Here is a 16,949-nt window from a genome sequence, read left to right on the forward strand (position 1 = left end):
AAGCTAAGCCAGTTTAATTGGTTTAAAGTTGGCTTGTAGTATGCACGACCACCACAGTAAGGTGGCTTTGTGGTTGACCCTAAGCTTCAGCATCTGCAAGTCTTGAACAACAGAAGTTTAACTATAACCAGACTACCTAAGTTTATCATATTAATGAAGGAAATTTCAAGTAGGGACAATATCAGGTTTGAGTAGCAAGAGGAGATGTTACATAGAATTTCCAAAAACTCTACACAAGTTTTAGGCAAGGAAAACAAAGGTCATTGGTTCAAACAAGAGTAACTTCAGGCAATATCTTATAAATCTTTGCAAGCAAAAATAATTTTAATTTTTCCTTTTTCATTAGAAGTTTGTTATTTTAAATAACTTCTAATATTTTGATCTTAAAATGTACTTGTTACAAAATGACTTGTTTTTTTCCTTTTATCAGTGCAGCCTTTAGCCATTAGACAATTATCTTATTACCTGTAGGTCTAGTAATGATGCAACAATTAAAATGAAAGATCAATAGCTATCTCCTTATGTAAAATTAACAGCACTGCACAAACTCACAAGCAATATAAGACCTGAGTCTTAATTTGAGAACTGCAAATCCCTTGTCCAGGATACTTTGTTTTCCACAACTTCACCTCTGCACTAGGGATGCACAGACCATCCCTGTAAATGGTCACTGGTTCTGTCCTTTTTCCCTTCAATGTTGTATATGTTTTTATTCCAGAGATTACTTAAAAAGCCTCTCACATCACTGCTATTCCAAAACTAAATATGGATTATAGCTTTCTTGACTCTGTTTAAAATATCAAAAAATAAATAAATACAATACAGAGTATCAATAAGGGCATTGTCAGTCTGCAAATTAACACAGTTTCTATTTAGGGAATTTGCAAAAAGCGTCATTAGAGATGCAAATGAAGGACATTAAGACATTTAGAAATTTTAGTCAAACCAGGGAAGTGCTATTGTCTTTCTGCTGTGCTAAGATTGTTTCCTTTCAAGCTGTGCATTTGAAGGCCTAATTACAGATACTCACATTCTGCAGTCTCTTCAGAGTTGAATAGGAAAAGCAGGTGCCAGGAGGGGGGCAGATTTATGTCCTAGATAATATTCCATAACAACTACAACTCCCTGCTGGTAAACAATCCTCAGGCAACAGCTGCCTACTCCTGTTCATACCTTTAGACAATTCACCTGATCCTGACACTTTAAACAAATAAATCCCCAGGCTGCAAGGGCAGTAAAGCCCTGTGGATTGCCCAGTGAGAGACATTTGCTGAGGTGGCCTTCAGGCTTCAATATTTACCCATCCTTTCATGGGACTAAGGCCACCCTAAAATTACAGTCATGTCTCATCTGTCCTTTTCTCACCTCTGAACTTCCCTTCCTCTTCTGCATCATCTTCTTCCATGCACCTCTTTAGAAACACATGAACAAAACCATTTCCTCCTAGGCAAAGCACTACAACAGTGATAAAGTTTCAGCAGCAACTTACTGATGCGTAAGTAGAAAACCAGATCACGCTTGAGAAATGCATCTCTCAGCAACACAGCTACATAAATCACAAACATAGCCCAGGTGAAGGTGAGGATAAGGAGTTTCATTTCAAAGGGCTTTTTTTGTGAAAGGTGGGCACAACATTGCTTTGGCTTGTTGCATTTTATTTTATGCATTAGCTGAAAATGCAGTTGATCCCCATGCAAAGTCCTGGCATTAAGCCTCCATATACTTAGGCCCAGCCCAAGCTTATCCTTGGGCTAAGAGCAGAACAAGGATTTCTCTAGTTTTATGTAGACGTGGATTTCCATGCATATGAAAGTAGGCAGTTCAAAAAGCCAGTCACATTAAGGAAGAGAATGTAGGAATGTAAGATGACAGAAAATCCAAATAAATCACTATGCTTTTAGAGTTCCTTTTGAACAGTTGAGCATGATATTATGCTGGCACGTACATTATTGTCTCTTTGGTCTGTTGTTAGAACTGGTTGATTATTACTTGGAACAAATAGCAATATTTCTTTCTTATCAAAGAATTATGTAAAATCAAAGAAAAAGGGAATGCAGGTACACTTAGATTTCTGAGACCAGTAGTGCCTTCCTTACCTCCCCAATGAGCACTGCTCATGAGCCATTAAGAAACTTCTTTCTAGTTCTCTTTCATTTTCAAAAATCTCTCTTATTTTCATCATATTTTGTTTTGGCATAAAAAGGAGTTGTTATACAAGGGCATGCAGACAGGTCCCAATCCAGTGATCTCATATGTATGGGGAATCTGTGACACTGAGACTGCTAAAAATATTAAAGATATGCACATATTTACTCAAAGAGTGTGATGCTATAAATGTGGAGGATAGAAAAGTCTGTTGTAGAATAATTTCTAATCTAAGCTGTATAAGTACTTAATTTAAATTTCCTTAATGTTCACTTGATATTTAACTTCTCATTGATATACAGTTAGACTAGAATGGTTCAGCCTCTACACCTTTATTTAGACTTAAAATTCAATGTATGAATAAATAAATCACAACTTTGAGAAGCTGAATACCAATATGCTTGCAAGTACACAGTGGCCTTTTAAAATGTTGTATCATGTGTGCTTTAGTACGAAAACAGGAAGCTGAATTCCAAACACGTAGGAAAAGGATGTCTCTGGGCATTGAACTAAGAAGGAGAGTAATTTAAAAGCTGTAGCTCTCCACTAGTTGTAGCTCACTATGCAGCAGATCCCAGCTAGCTGTGTTTGAGTAGAGCCCAAAAATGATCCTGAGATGTCTGAGCCTCTGGGATCCATTCCTCACAGCCAAAAAGCATCTTCAGCTCATGGCCTGTACTGAAACTTCATTATACACTCTAGAAGGCGAGACAAGGTTCCCTCTGCAAGTTATTTAATGAGAGATCAAATTAATTTGTTATTTACTTGTAGGAGTACCAGGAAAGTTATGGAGATACATACAACAGCTGATGCTGAAGAAACCACTGCTTTCTTGGGGGTGTTTCAGATTTGCTTGTTAATCAAGCAAAGATTGCAAGCTGACCAAGTGTTAACATTAGAAACTTGTAAAAATTAAAAATACTGTCCTGATGTTTTTCACAAACTCAAAGAACTTCATTGTACCACAAAATACATTATTGGAAAAGATTTGATAATAATTTGTTTCTTCATTTTTAATGGCAACCTGTTCAGTTTTTTATCTTTAGCATTCATTTGAAATCTTTGAAAATACCTGATTTTAATGAAATTCAAAACTAAATCTGTATAGTATTTTGTTGACATGAAATATATATTTCAGCTCTAAATCTTGTTTCTTCCTTTGTGGTGATTGAAACAAGGTGGTTTTTTTCAAAAATTGTTTCCAGTTTTTGAAAATTAATCAACCCAGATTGTCTATATTTGCTTAGCCCCAATAGCTACAGTAGACTTCCTAGTCTGCATACCTTCACAAAGCATTCATTTCTTGTTATGCTTTGAAAGCTTGTTGCATTTTTCCCCTTCAGAGATTTTGCTCCAAAAACTAGTTTACATCAAGCAGAAATCCCCTTGTCTTCCACCCACCAAACTTTGGTTCAACTTTTATACAACAAGCTTGTATAATATGATGCCTTCCTTAAGCTGCATATCCCTGTAAAACTACTTTAATGTCAGAAGGAAAAAAGGAGATAACAACAGAATTGATTTCCTCAGCACAGTTCTAGCACCTGTGCAAACCAGTTAGTTGCTCTAATCAGGGTGAAAATTAATTTCCATACGTTGTACCCACTCACTTATGTTAGCATTCAACAAGTTACCTGCTGTTGCTTTTTCCTGGGCATGATCTTGATGAGGTTTCATTGACTGAAGAAGTCCTACATTTCTGAAATTAGTTGTTTTCACCTCCTTCCTGTTTTACATATGTCTAACATTTTCACTGAGTATAGCTCTTCAAGAGCAAGGACAGTCTTTTAGCTGTGAGTTGATGAATTTCCTAGCTCAGGAATAGTGAATGGCTTCTAGATGCTCCCATAATAACACAAAGGAATTATCAATTTCACCCAGGAATACTAAATTAAGAACCTGCCATATATCAAAGAAGATATATTTCAGGCCTTAAGGTTTGGTTTTCTTTTTATTAAAAGTCTTGGTATAGGTTCAAAGCAGACTTCAAGCAGCAATGGTGTCCACCATCTGTCTCTCCACCAGTGTAAAGATTCTCCCACAGAAGCTGCATTGTTACCCCTCTCAGATTGTTCCTGTAAGCCATATACTGTTCTTAACATGATTACAGTTTAACAGATAGTTCATGACACGGTATTTTTGGTCCTCTCTCTCTGTCCCCCTTCCCACCACCCTCGGCCAGTTCACCTCCTGCTCTATGCTTTGCCCTTCCAATATCTGCTGTTAAGGAGAGGTAGCTGACCTGTGCACTGCTGAAACACTTGACATTTTAGTGCTGTCTTATTCTGAATGCATAAAGCACATGGGTTACAACTAGAAGAAAATTAAAAACTTTATTTCTGGTAAAGCTTGCAAACCAATATATACATATTCCAGAGTAAACATGTGATGCATATACAAGAAACACATTAGGCAAAACCGTTTCAGTATAACTTTGAAAAAATGGAAAAGCTGAAAATAAAGATTCCTACTTATGTAAAAATCGTAAGATGTAAATGAGTGGGAACTGTATCAGAAATATTCAGAAAAACAATCTACAAAAAACCCATCATGGAGAATCAGTGAAATTTGGAGTTTCAAGGTATTTAGGAAAACTGGAATATTTCAATAATATAGGTGCCATGCATTGTTTTAAGTTCAAAGTTTTCAGAAACAACACCTGAATCTCCATGCACAGTAAACCAAGCAAGAAACACGCCAATATGGATAATCTATGGGGTTTGTGTCTTTGTGGTCTGTTTATTTTACCCATAGCAGAAACTGCACTCCTTATGGTGGTGTCACATTTAAGACCAGCTCGGTGGTGGCTGTGGTGTGACACTAACCAGCTTTGTCAGCCCCCACCAGCACCCACTGGGGCTGCCCATGCAGAGAACCATGGCTGCTACTTTCTACCAGCACCCAGACAGACAAGAAAGATTACACCCTGGGAGTATAGGCAGAATATGTTTATTTTTACCTCTCAGCTGTTGGTATAGAATGAAAACTAATGTAGAGCAAGCAGGGAAGACTTGAGAAGCAATACCTCTTTGCCACACCTTTCCCATCTCTTTCATGAATTCTGGTAGCTCTGATTTAGATATGCAATTTTTATAGTTTCCACTAGGTATAGCACGAGTGGATCTTCATATGCCTGTTTTTAAGTTATCTCTATTCCTATGGCACATAGACATTTGGGCATATAGCTCCCTTCTGTCCCTATCTTCCTTCTGAAAGTGACTGTCCTCCCAGAAATAATCCTCCCAGAAAAAGTGACAGAAAAAAATACACTTCTATTTTTTTCTGGTAAATCATAGAGCAGAGGAAAAATAAAAATGAAAAAAGGAAAATAAAGGGGAAAAAAGGGGGGGGGGAAGAAAAAAAGTTAAAAAAGTAAAAAGAAAGGGAACTTTAATTTAAAAGAAACTCTAAAAAAATCTCATAGGTAAGCAGAGAAACAGAGAGTCATTAAATAATTTTTCAGTATACAGGAACCTTTTCATGATACACAAGGTTTCTTTTCAATTTCCCAGTTGTTTGAACACACGGGCAAAAGAATTAGGGAAAGAAGGTCAGCAAAAAGATAACAATGCCTGTTATTACAGCCAAGAGATTAATCTAAAAAATACTATTCCTGCATTTAATGAGGGTTGAGGACAACAAATGAGAAATTATAAGGCTACAGATCCTATTATCCAAAGTGCTGACAATATGTATGAATACCCTTTTTTCATACCTTGGGTTTTACGTACAGTGGCTATTTTTGATTCTCACAGCATGGTTTTTGTCCTTGCTGTGTGACAGGTAAGCACCTGCCATCAGAGTAAGAATTGCATGGGGGTAAGAGATTCTCCATTGGGCAACTGCAAGAAGACATCAGTATTATGGACTTGAGGCTGAGTCCATTATTAATTCTATTCTTGTCCACATGCATCTGAAGCATCTTTAATGGCAGGGGATTTAGTATTTATAAAACAGTAATTTTACTTATGGGTTGATGTTTTAAAGGATTGGACACTTAGAAAACAATTTTCATCATAAAATATTAAAAACATACACTGCTCAGAGCTTCACTGAAGATTAAATGCCATTTGAATCCAACAGATAGTGTTTTTTTCAACCAGCATAAGATAATGACTGACCTCTATAGTGCCTACCTGTCTCAGTATTGCAAATGTCTTTTTCCCTAAAAAAAAACAAAAACAAAACAAACAAACAAACAAACAAACAAAAAAAAAAACCAAGAGGATGACTTCTGCAAAAGAGGTAAAAAAAGCACAGAAGAGAGCCTCAGAAGTGTTTTAGATGTTTTCCTCCTTTATTCTGTTCCTTGGGGTAGAATTTATCTGGACAAATTTATAAGTGAGTCCAAAGTATAGGCATCTATGTCATAACTAAATCCCCTTTCTAATCCATATAGAGAAATATGTACTCCAGGGAAAGATTTTTCCAGATCTATTTGAGGTGTAAACTTTACACGAATGTATTTGAGGTGTAAACTTTACACTAATGTGACTTGCACCTCTCATTCCTGTTGACTACTGAAGGAACCTACAGGAACACTCTATATCATGGATATCTAATAATCAGCAAGGCAAATTCTGCTTTCTGTTGCATGGGAAAAAAAAACATATTCCTGCCCTCTCAAAGCCTGTTTCAATTTGGCTACACCTGGACAACATGCTTTCTAATAAGATCTATTTGAGAGTGGCTGATGCCCACCTACTCCAGCTCAGGGTAACAGCTTATTCTTTGCTTTGCAGCCTCATAAATTTGATGCAGCTGGTTAGATATTACTGTTCCTCTGACCAGCTGCACTTAGGAAATGAAACTGAGGAAAAGCAGAGCCCATGCAAATGCACAAAGTGCATTTCCAACTGCAGGGAGTGTGTGGAAGACATCCAATCTCAGAATGCTGCCTTTCAGTACTGGACTTGGCCAGGTTACAGGAATTAGCATTCCTGACTGGAAACTGTTCTTATTACTAAGCAAATCATTCCTATCCAAGTTTTATAGGCTTGCCATCTCTTCTATTTTGGTTAATTAAATAAACAAAAAATTTGCTTTAATGTAGTTGACAAATTTTGACATGTGAAATTGATAAACAGTAATCTCAGGGCAAATCTTACAAAATCAGAGCCTAAAACTGCTTCCAGGCAATAGGGGTTTCTCTTAGGCTGTTATCAGCTCTGATAGGATTTTCATCAGGTGTAGAATATTTTATTTCCAAATTTGTGTCAAATTTAAGATATGGGATCTCTTACTAAGAATCTCTTTAATACTTGCACATTAAAACTTGTGCCAGATGTCCAATGAAGGCTTGCAAGCCATTTCATGCTACAAGTCAACAGATGTTGCATTTCTTTAAGCCTTCCATTTGCTCTAAGGTCTAAATTTTGGCAAACACAGAAGTTATGGAGTGTGTTAAACCACTAGATGAATTATATGTAAACAGTGGCCCTGCTAGCACTGTTACAGCCAAGCAGTTGTGGATTTTAAAAATCCACCTGTCCTGCAGTGGGTTTTGCATTTGATGTGAAACATGTTGCAAAGCAACACTGAAATATTGTAAAAGAAACAAAGTAAATACAAACAAACAAACAGACAAACAAACCACCACCATCTTGCCCAGAAGGAAGCCCCAAAAATATCTGGTAATCCAGTTTTGGAATGGCGTAGCCTACATGCTGCCTCAGACATGGCAGCACTGGAAAAATATAAGTATATATTCATTTGACTTTCCCACACTGCAGAGAAGCCTCCTGCCTCCCAAACAGATCTGTGGAAAAGGCAGTCCTTTATGACTTCCTGCTTCCAAAAAACAAACAGCCAAGCCAAAAACTTTTATGTCGAAATCATGCCCTTTCACTTTGGATGCATGCAAAGCAAAGCATTAAAAATATCCTGCTGGAGATCCATCCTTTGTCTGCTGACTACGACAGCACTAGTGTACAAGTGGCCTTCTGTGTTGCTGTATTCCCCTTCCCCTGCAGAAATCCAGAGGTCAGTGAGCCTATAGGCATGAGCTGTAGGCTGGCAGGCTGGGCAGCAAGTGTAGGAAGAAGGGAGAACAGAGGGCAGGAGTCTTACACTGGTCATGCAACTGAACTTCAGTATATTCCAGCTTCAAGAATCTCCTTTATTTCACTTTTCACACTTCCTTTTTTTTTTTTTTTTTTTTTTTTTTGCAAAGTTTAATGAGACAGTTATACCTGGCTATAATAGTTCAACCCCTTGAAAAGTTCTTACTTTGTTGGAAACCAACTTCACAAAACTTTTTTTTCAGCTCTAGTATCAAGGAAAGATTCAAACCTGCTATTTTTCTACAACTCCTTTCATAAAGTGTGCAAGAAAAGGGAATACAGGGTGTCTGGGACGTTAGCTATTCTTGTAGGTATTATTATGGGAGATCATCTGTGAAACTTTCTTTGCTGCCCTGTAATTTACACCACTACTGCTGGTAATGACTGTAAGATATATATGAGCAGCACTAATGGGTATGGATCACTGTTCTCCTAGACTGCAAAGAAAAGGAGCACGGGGAATGATGGCACTGTATGATAGATCAATGCAGCTGCAGATTGGTCCTTAGGCTATTCAGGTTATTTTCCTTAAAAGGCATCATGCCTCACACATTCTGCTGAAGGCTATCCATATCCACTCAAGTTCATGATAGCTATTCTTCAACATTCCTTCATTTTTAACACCATTGCTAGGACTGCTAGTGTAATTTTTAATGAGAATGAGGAGACAGTGTGTCTTTTATCAGGTTCAGATCTATTTAGCTTAAATTAAAACTCTTTGTTATATTTTTCCCTATTCTTGTTCAAAGGATCAGTGAGAAAATGTCACTGAACAGCTACTTGTCTCCTCATTAACATTCATGACAAAACCTTCCGGCCGGGCTGGTTTCAGTTGCTGATGGAGCAATACTTAAAAGAAATTGGCTTGTGTGTGAAACAGCTGCTCAGCAATGTCACTATGCAAGGGAATTGGTGATAATAAGATGATACTATTACAGCTACACTGGAAGCATAATATATTTTAAGCTGCTTTGAGGTATACAGTAGAGGTCCAAGAAGTGGAGCATGATTACTTGTCTGTTGTTAGGAATAGGAAACAGCTGATGATTACGTGTCTGCTTATATGGGTTAGTCTTACACAGCCTTGAGGTAAGAGAAAAATTCATATCTGCTGGAATTCTTCACTTCCTGTGTGTTTCCTATCTGCTGGAAAGGCTTTTGTTTCTTTTCCTAGTGTTTGGAAGGGTATGTGTGTCCCATTGCCAAAACAGCACTCTTAGCCAGACCATTGAACACTTGTTTCATAGGAACTTTACTCATTTCAAGGGTTTATTTATTTGGCAAGATTCTTAGGAGAAGATTCTATGGATCCTCACACACCTATTAGTGAAATTCCAGATACTGATTTTGCTTGAAACAACCATCCAGTATATCAATGTAATGACACATATGCAGATGGTGGTAATACAGATGTAAACATCTGCATATAAGGCTCAGCCAAAAAACAACTGGCAGCTGGCATTATGTTGTGTAGTGGCTTATGTTAACCCACACTCCCTGTCTAGAACATGGAAACTGAATGAAAAATTATAGTGTCAGATCTTTGGTTCTGAGACATCTTTGAACCTCATATACTATGGGGAATAAATGAGTCTAGAAGAACAGAACAGTCAAAAGTCCCAATACAGTGTCAGCCCCTTAGGATTGTGGAGTTCAAATGAATAAGAAATGAAAGCTAATAAAGGGCTTTAGGATGCAAGAACTGATTGGCAGTTAAAAGAAAGGTATAATTTTTCTCCTCATACATGGTTCCAAATCGCTTAGTAATTTCTAAAGTTCTCTGTTATAAATTTCATCTTTAGCTTCTATTCCCTTTAATTATTACAGAAATTTTTTTCTTGTAGAGATTTGGAAGCACCACATTTCAGGTGAAACAAAATATGAAAGTGACACAAAAATTATATAGGAACACTGCCAGCAGGCTGAGGGAAGGGCATCTGTACTCCCCAGTACAGGATATGGACAAAGTGGTGCAATCCCAGCAAAGATGATGAGGAGACTTGACTACCTATTCTAAAAGCAGAGGCAGAGAGAGTTGGGACTGTTCAGCCCAGAGAAGAGAAGGCACAGGGGATCTCATCAACATGCATAAATATCTAGTGGAGGGATATACAGCCCACTGACAACAATGGGGACACTCTAAGAAAAACATACAAATCAGGAAATTCCATGTAAACACAAGAAAACACTTTGTTGTGAGGATGGTCAAACACTGTCACAAGTTGCTCAAAGATGCTGTGCAGTCTCTATCCATAGTGATATTAGAAATATGGCTGCACATGATTCTGGGTGACCTGTGATAGCTGAGCCTGCTTGGAGCAGGAAGGGTGACAAAGCCACCCCCATCACACCTCAGCCATGCTCGGATTCTTTGATTCCCTGTAAGAATGTTTGTCTCATCAGAGGCTAAAGAGACAATGTTCAAGTTATAGCAGACTGAGTTTCCTTTTAGATTAGATTATGAATAAGAATATGGGAAAAAGTCCTGAAAAAGAAAACCAAATCTCAAATTGCCTCTCAAAATGGAAATCATAACATCTCTCTATGCTTAAGTGTATGGTTGTGGGGCAGAAAACAAATTAAGAAAGACAAGGCTTATGGAGGTCAGATCATAATTCAAAAGAGTTCACATACCTCTAAAAAGGCTTATGTTGCAAAACTTTACTTTAAGATGTTACACCATTTAAAAAACCCAGAAAAATCTACAAGGTTTTCTTTTTGATGTCCTTTCAAGAGTTCTCAAAATTATATCAATGTCTGAACAAAAAAGAGCTTAGCAGCAACTATAGCTGAAATTAACTCCTCAAGGGAGCAACACTGATATCTATCTCAACATTACTTAGATATTTATATATTCTTTTAGTGCTTACATGTGCTGTTCTTGACAAACACAGGTACTGTGCAAAACTTCCATAAAATCATCACAATTGGCTGTATCTGTTTTGCTGTTTGTGGTGTACTAGCATTAAATGGCAGAATCACGCATCAGAATTGCTTTGTGCAATCACAGTACCAAATTAGAAAACAACAATGAAAAAATGGATTATACTTGAACAGTTAAAACACAGATCTTAGCTATCAATCTTAATATTGCTTTATATTGAAAAGCATAATCATATTTTAAACTGCAAGAAATCTAGCTGATTATATTTCTCCATTAATGTCTTTGCCCTTCTGGAAAGAAGCAGTTTTTGTCTTTCCATACAAGTGAACAAATTTTGAATAGCTTTAGAGTAGCATTGAAATCCTGAAAGCATACACCAAGTTCAAATGCTCTTCTGATAAGACATTACATTGCAAATTCCCTTTAAAACATCAATAATAAGATAGAAGAAGCAACTTAGTCTTTTATTCCAAGTTTCTGTGGAGCAGATCCCAGAGAGGAGCATTTACACCCAATCAGGAATGTTTAGCTATACTATACCACCATACCATGCCACACAAAACTTCAGATTACTGAAAAAGCTGTAATCTCCTTAAATTCAATGCAACACAGAAAGGCCTGAAGTTGACAAAGAATTAGCAAAGTGCTGTCTGAGCTCTGTGGTCAATGAGCCCTGTGTTTTCAGTGTGCTGCATGGTCACTGAAAACCAGCAATCACCCCAGTTTCCTTCTAGAAAACAAAAAAGCCCTGTGCATGCCATAGATGGTTTGAAATGTCTGTTCTGCTTGCACACTCATCTTATAATACTACACACAACTTCTAGATTTTTTTTTAGATCCTTTCAAGACAAGTACATTTTTTTAAAAATCCACTACATAAAAAAAAATTACACTTTCATATTAAAAAGGGAAGTCATCACAATTCAGAGCAGTTCAGGCATCCCCACCTTCCAAGGACATTCTCTAAATTACATTAGCATCTGATCTGCTGCTGGGGACTTTCCTCCAGCTCATTCTCATATTACACTTCTTCCATTTCCTTTTTTTTTATAATTCATTTTTTCTTCTGTGTCACATTGAGAGAATCAATATTAGAAAAAAGCCTTTAATTGGATAATAATACAGAATTACCCTAAGGAGTTAGAGACATATTCACTTCTTTCTGAATGGGACCAAAGAGTTTTGAAGCAAGCTTCCAACTTCAGAGATAACACTTCCACCATTCTCCTAAAAGTGTGCAGAAGATCCATCACCTGGGGTTAGCCAGCTTTACCCACCTATTTGCAGGCTTTTCACCTACGTGCAACTCTGCAATTCTCTTTGCAATGCTGATTTACACCTCTCAATGCCAGACCCTTTTCAACTTACACATATGCAGAAATGCTCAGGGTGATACTTTCAACACAAATATAGATTTCATATTTAGATTTTAAAAAAGCCATGATTTGAAAATATAGACACAATCATAAAGACAGCTTAATGTTCATTTTTAAAGACAAACTTAGCAAATTGTGCCACTGTAACCTTGATCTTGAAAAGATCTTATAAAAGCTGATCACAAGGAAATAAAACCCTCAAACTGTTCTTTTCTGTTCTTTCTAGGTAGAAAAGATGTGTTCAATACTGCTTAAGTGGTTTGTAGGATAATCTCTCTCAAACACAACTTGAGGCCTTAGTGTTTGGAAGCCAGAAGCCCTCTTAGAGCCTCTGTATACCACAAGAAAATCATACAGAAAAAAACAATAGCCTTAAGGCTATAAAAAGGCAGACGACGCTAATACTGCTCTGCAATAACAAAAATCATGGGAGATCCAAAGTTCATCTTGCAACAGTGAACATAATTACAAACCTAAATTTTGCATTTGAAACTAGGAGACAAAAATTATAAACCTCTCTATGCATATCTAATCTCTTTCTTCAACATTAGCCAAGCCTGCAGGCACTCAACAGTCTGATTCTTGATGTCATTGTAATTAAAGGCAATACTCACAAGGCTGATAAGCATACCAGCTGTATATTAACCCTTATCTTAGCCAAACTGACAACTGCAAATGCGATATCTAATTGTAAAGAAAAGAACATTGGAATTTATTATGGATATTATGCCTTTTAAATCTCATAACCTTGAAAATAAGTAAATTATATCCAGCCTACCATCAAACTTCTTGTGCCGGGATACAAAAGTCGTGCGTACAAAGTGACTTGTCTCCTCCACTAAGTTTTCAAACTCCAGTTTGCTCTGTTGGCTTAACTTGTCCTCCATTTCTGAGGTGCAGCATGTATATTCCTGAGGGCAAATTCTCAAATGTTCCCCTGGAATCACAAGAAAAGAAGGAATTAGAAACATTTGAACGTAGATAGAAATTTGCCAGAACTAAAAATCCGTGATGGCTCTTCAGTTTGGGTGGGCTACCTAGGGAGGGCTTTAAGGTTTGACTTAAAGAGCTTGACAGGAAACATCTTGAATTTGTATCAACGACTTTGCTATAGCTGGGTATTCCTCACAGGGGAGAGTAGGCACACTCTGCAGTTGTTTTGATATTTCAAGAAGTAAAACCATCTCACTCTAAAAGTGTTCTCCCACTCTGAAGAAGCCTTCCACATTTACTGAAGCATACTTAAAATTTGAAAAACAATTGCTTGCTGTTTGTATTTAAATTGGCTGGGGAAATACGAAGTGACATGACCTAGTGAAAGTGAAAAGTGAAGTGAAAATTGCAAAACAGAAATTATGCATTTGTTGTCAAAACCTAAAGAACAGAAATTATGCATTTCTGTAGACAGGTCCTGCTTGCCCAAGTGCACCAAAACATTCTTCCCTTCTCCCCTTCCTTCCCTTCAGCTTAAGTGCATTTTAATGATTATGTTTGGGTGTCACAGGTTTTCTTGGGCAGCATTTCTTGTCAGACTGAGCAAGTAGTCTATTGAATAGGAGAAAGCAATGAAGAGTTTAATTAATGCTTATGTTATATGGAAATGCAACGTAAAAGGTAATGAAAGCCTCTTATTTAATTCAATAGATTTATCTCTTGAAGCACTCTGCCAGTTCTTCTGACAATATTGCTTTCTTCAGTACAATTTGCACGTGGAAACCAGTTCTTCAGCTCATGAAATTAAAATGGTCTGTTATTACAAGAAATGTGAATTTCCAATTGACACTGTACTAAGGGTGTCAGAAACATTTAGCTTGGTTTGTACAAAGGCAGAAAATTCTATCATTTCCTCTTGAGAAATAAAAAGAATGATCTGCCTGTATGATTAAAGTTACTTGTAAGGCAATGAAAACATTTAGCTTTCTGTATACCAAATCCTGATTAAAAATCCCTCTGCAAATCTCTTAAAGGTGCAAATAAAATGATATACAAAGCCCAAGGGTTAAATAAATACTGGGGATCTGATTCTCATTTATATTGAGGCTCCTTTCTACCACTGCTGAGCCATAAAGAAGACTTAAATGCAATTTATACCTACTTTAAGGCTGCTTTTCACCATTCTTATTATGTAGTGAGGAGAACCAGGACCTAAGTTTTATGCATCCCAGGGGTATAATACATTTAGTTGCTGCATCATTTTGAAGACAGCATCAAAAAGAGGTTTGCACATGCTTAGAATAAACACTGTCTTGTGTTTGCCCTCACCTTATTTCAATTTATGTTTCAGCTCTCGAATGAAGTCTTTTAATTTGAAATTTAGTAATTTCTCAACCCTGACTCCTCAACCCATCTTAATTTGTTTTTTCTGCAAGAATTCATAATATATGAATTATAACATCATGAAGTTTCTTTTAGTAATCTCAAGACTTTTTAAAAGATCACAGCTATATATCTTCAGAAAGGAGCATTTTATTATTGTCAGTTACTGTTTGGCAGTACTACCTACAAGTCCCAGTCATGTCCAAATGAACCATGATAAACCATGTATAAACCTGGGAAAAAAATTATATCCCATGACCATCAAAATAGTGTAAGGATCGCTTCCCATGTCTGCTATACCCTCCCACCACATGAAATTAATTCCTCTCCATCCGCAAAGTCACACATCTAAGCCATAAACAACACGTACAGGGACTGGTGAGCCAGCTGCTGTCAAACATAAAAGATAGTGGCAAACTAATGTTTGCCTCACCCTCTACATCTCTGTCACATTAAACTGCAACTATTCAACAGGTAAGGGAGGTACCATAATATGAAACAATAAAGGTTATTTCAGTAACAGTAATGTGAGTTTTTATTAGATGTCAGAAAGACAAGTAAAGCTGAAATATTGTGTCATTAGAAGCAGTGCTGTGTGCTTGATTAAATAAATAAATACCCCATGTCTGCAACCCCCGTTCTCCAATACATCCAGGTTTTTTTCCTTATTGAAAATACCTACTTTCCAGTTCCAGTCAAAGTGGTAGTTTATACTTTTTATTACAATAATGTCCTCTAGTGCCTTTGCAACCAAGAATTTTTATAAAATTCACTTTTCTTTCCTTTCTTCATCTGAAGTTCTTATTCTCTTTTGTCTGGCTCCATTTGTATTTTAGAATTGTCAGGCTCTAAGCTGGACTAATGGTTATCATCATGGCACTATGCTTAGTAAGTAACAGCCATGAGTCTGTTTTTTAAGAGACTGTATTATCCTGAGTATTAAGAAAAATTAAATTCTATTGAACAGTCATTTTTGGAGAAATAGTAATTTTTTCTTCCTCATATTTAGTCTTAGTTTTGCTTTGCTACAAAAACTATTTCTCACTTTGGCTGCTACAAACTCATTCAGATTCCTACTGTGTTGTTTTCTTATACATGTATTATAATGAAGTTTCTTCCTTTTAATTCACTGGTTATTCCTTCATTCATGAAGCATTTGACTAGAGAAACTCACATTTATCAGAAACACTCACAACTTCTACATTACCTCATTGCCTTTTTCTCCCAATAATATGTCTTTCTAAATCATCTATACTAGCTACCCACCATCATCACAAAAAATTTGCTGTACAATAATGAACTTTTCTCAAAACACATTTCTAGTTCTTCTCTCCTCCTTGTCCATATTTTCCCTGCATTTCTGTAGAAAGAAATTATAATGGAAATATTGTGCTACTCTTCATATTCTCTTTTGAGATTTTTGCTTCCTTCTCTTTCCTCCCTGGAGGATCAGGCCAGACTACAGATAAAGCAAAAGGAAAAGCATTTTCCATTGGTTCACACAATGGAGTCTTTGCATGCCTAAAATGTTCTAAGTTAATTTTGTAAAAATAAAAGTTTTAGAAATTTTTGCTCATAACCCTGCAATGTTTATACTGATCATGAATGCACTTTCCAGAATTTCATAGCTTGGACAAAAGCTCATCTGCTTTCCTGAGAATGGCAAATGGAAACTCTCTGACAAAGTAATTTCTGTGTGTTGAATTTTCTTTTTCCTTCTAAAGGCATGAGTCTCATTCTGTGCTTGTTCTTATCAAATCTCCAACTAATGTTAGAATTGCCAGGCCATTAGTTCATTCCTTGTCAAAAAAAAAAAAAAAAAAAAAAAAGACACACTTTTCTAAGCATAAAAGAAGGGGGGTTGTTGGGGTTTTTCTATTGTTTTTTTTGCTGGAGGGTAATGGTTTTTTTTTTTGTGGTTTGTTTTGTTTGTGGTTTTTTTTTTTTTGTTTTTTTTTTTGTGTGTGTGTGTGTGTGTGTTTTGTTTTGTTTTGTTGTTCTTGTTGTTTTTGTTGTTATTAGCTAGTTTAGACATTTTTAAGTAAGGGGTGTGTGCTTTATTTTGGACTTTTTTTCTTTTGTGCAAATCTGTGACCTAAGAAGCTGTTTGGATTGAAAACAACTCTGCAGGTTAATTTGATTGTGCTTCCTCTGATTTTTTGAATT

General features: G+C 36.6%; 1 protein-coding gene across 1 annotated transcript in view; it reads right to left on the reverse strand.

The window, feature by feature from the left end:
• Positions 1-16,949, reverse strand: part of GPC6 (glypican 6) — a 728,411-nt gene that overhangs the window by 491,118 nt on the left and 220,344 nt on the right. Inside the window, exon 2 of the mRNA XM_083855634.1 lies at positions 13,246-13,404. Coding sequence (XP_083711760.1) covers positions 13,246-13,404 — 159 coding nt within the window. The remainder of the gene's footprint in view (positions 1-13,245; positions 13,405-16,949) is intronic.

This window comes from Zosterops lateralis (assembly GCF_965231275.1).
Source record: "Zosterops lateralis genome assembly, chromosome: 2".
In the NCBI taxonomy this organism is placed as follows: Eukaryota; Metazoa; Chordata; class Aves; order Passeriformes; family Zosteropidae; genus Zosterops; species Zosterops lateralis.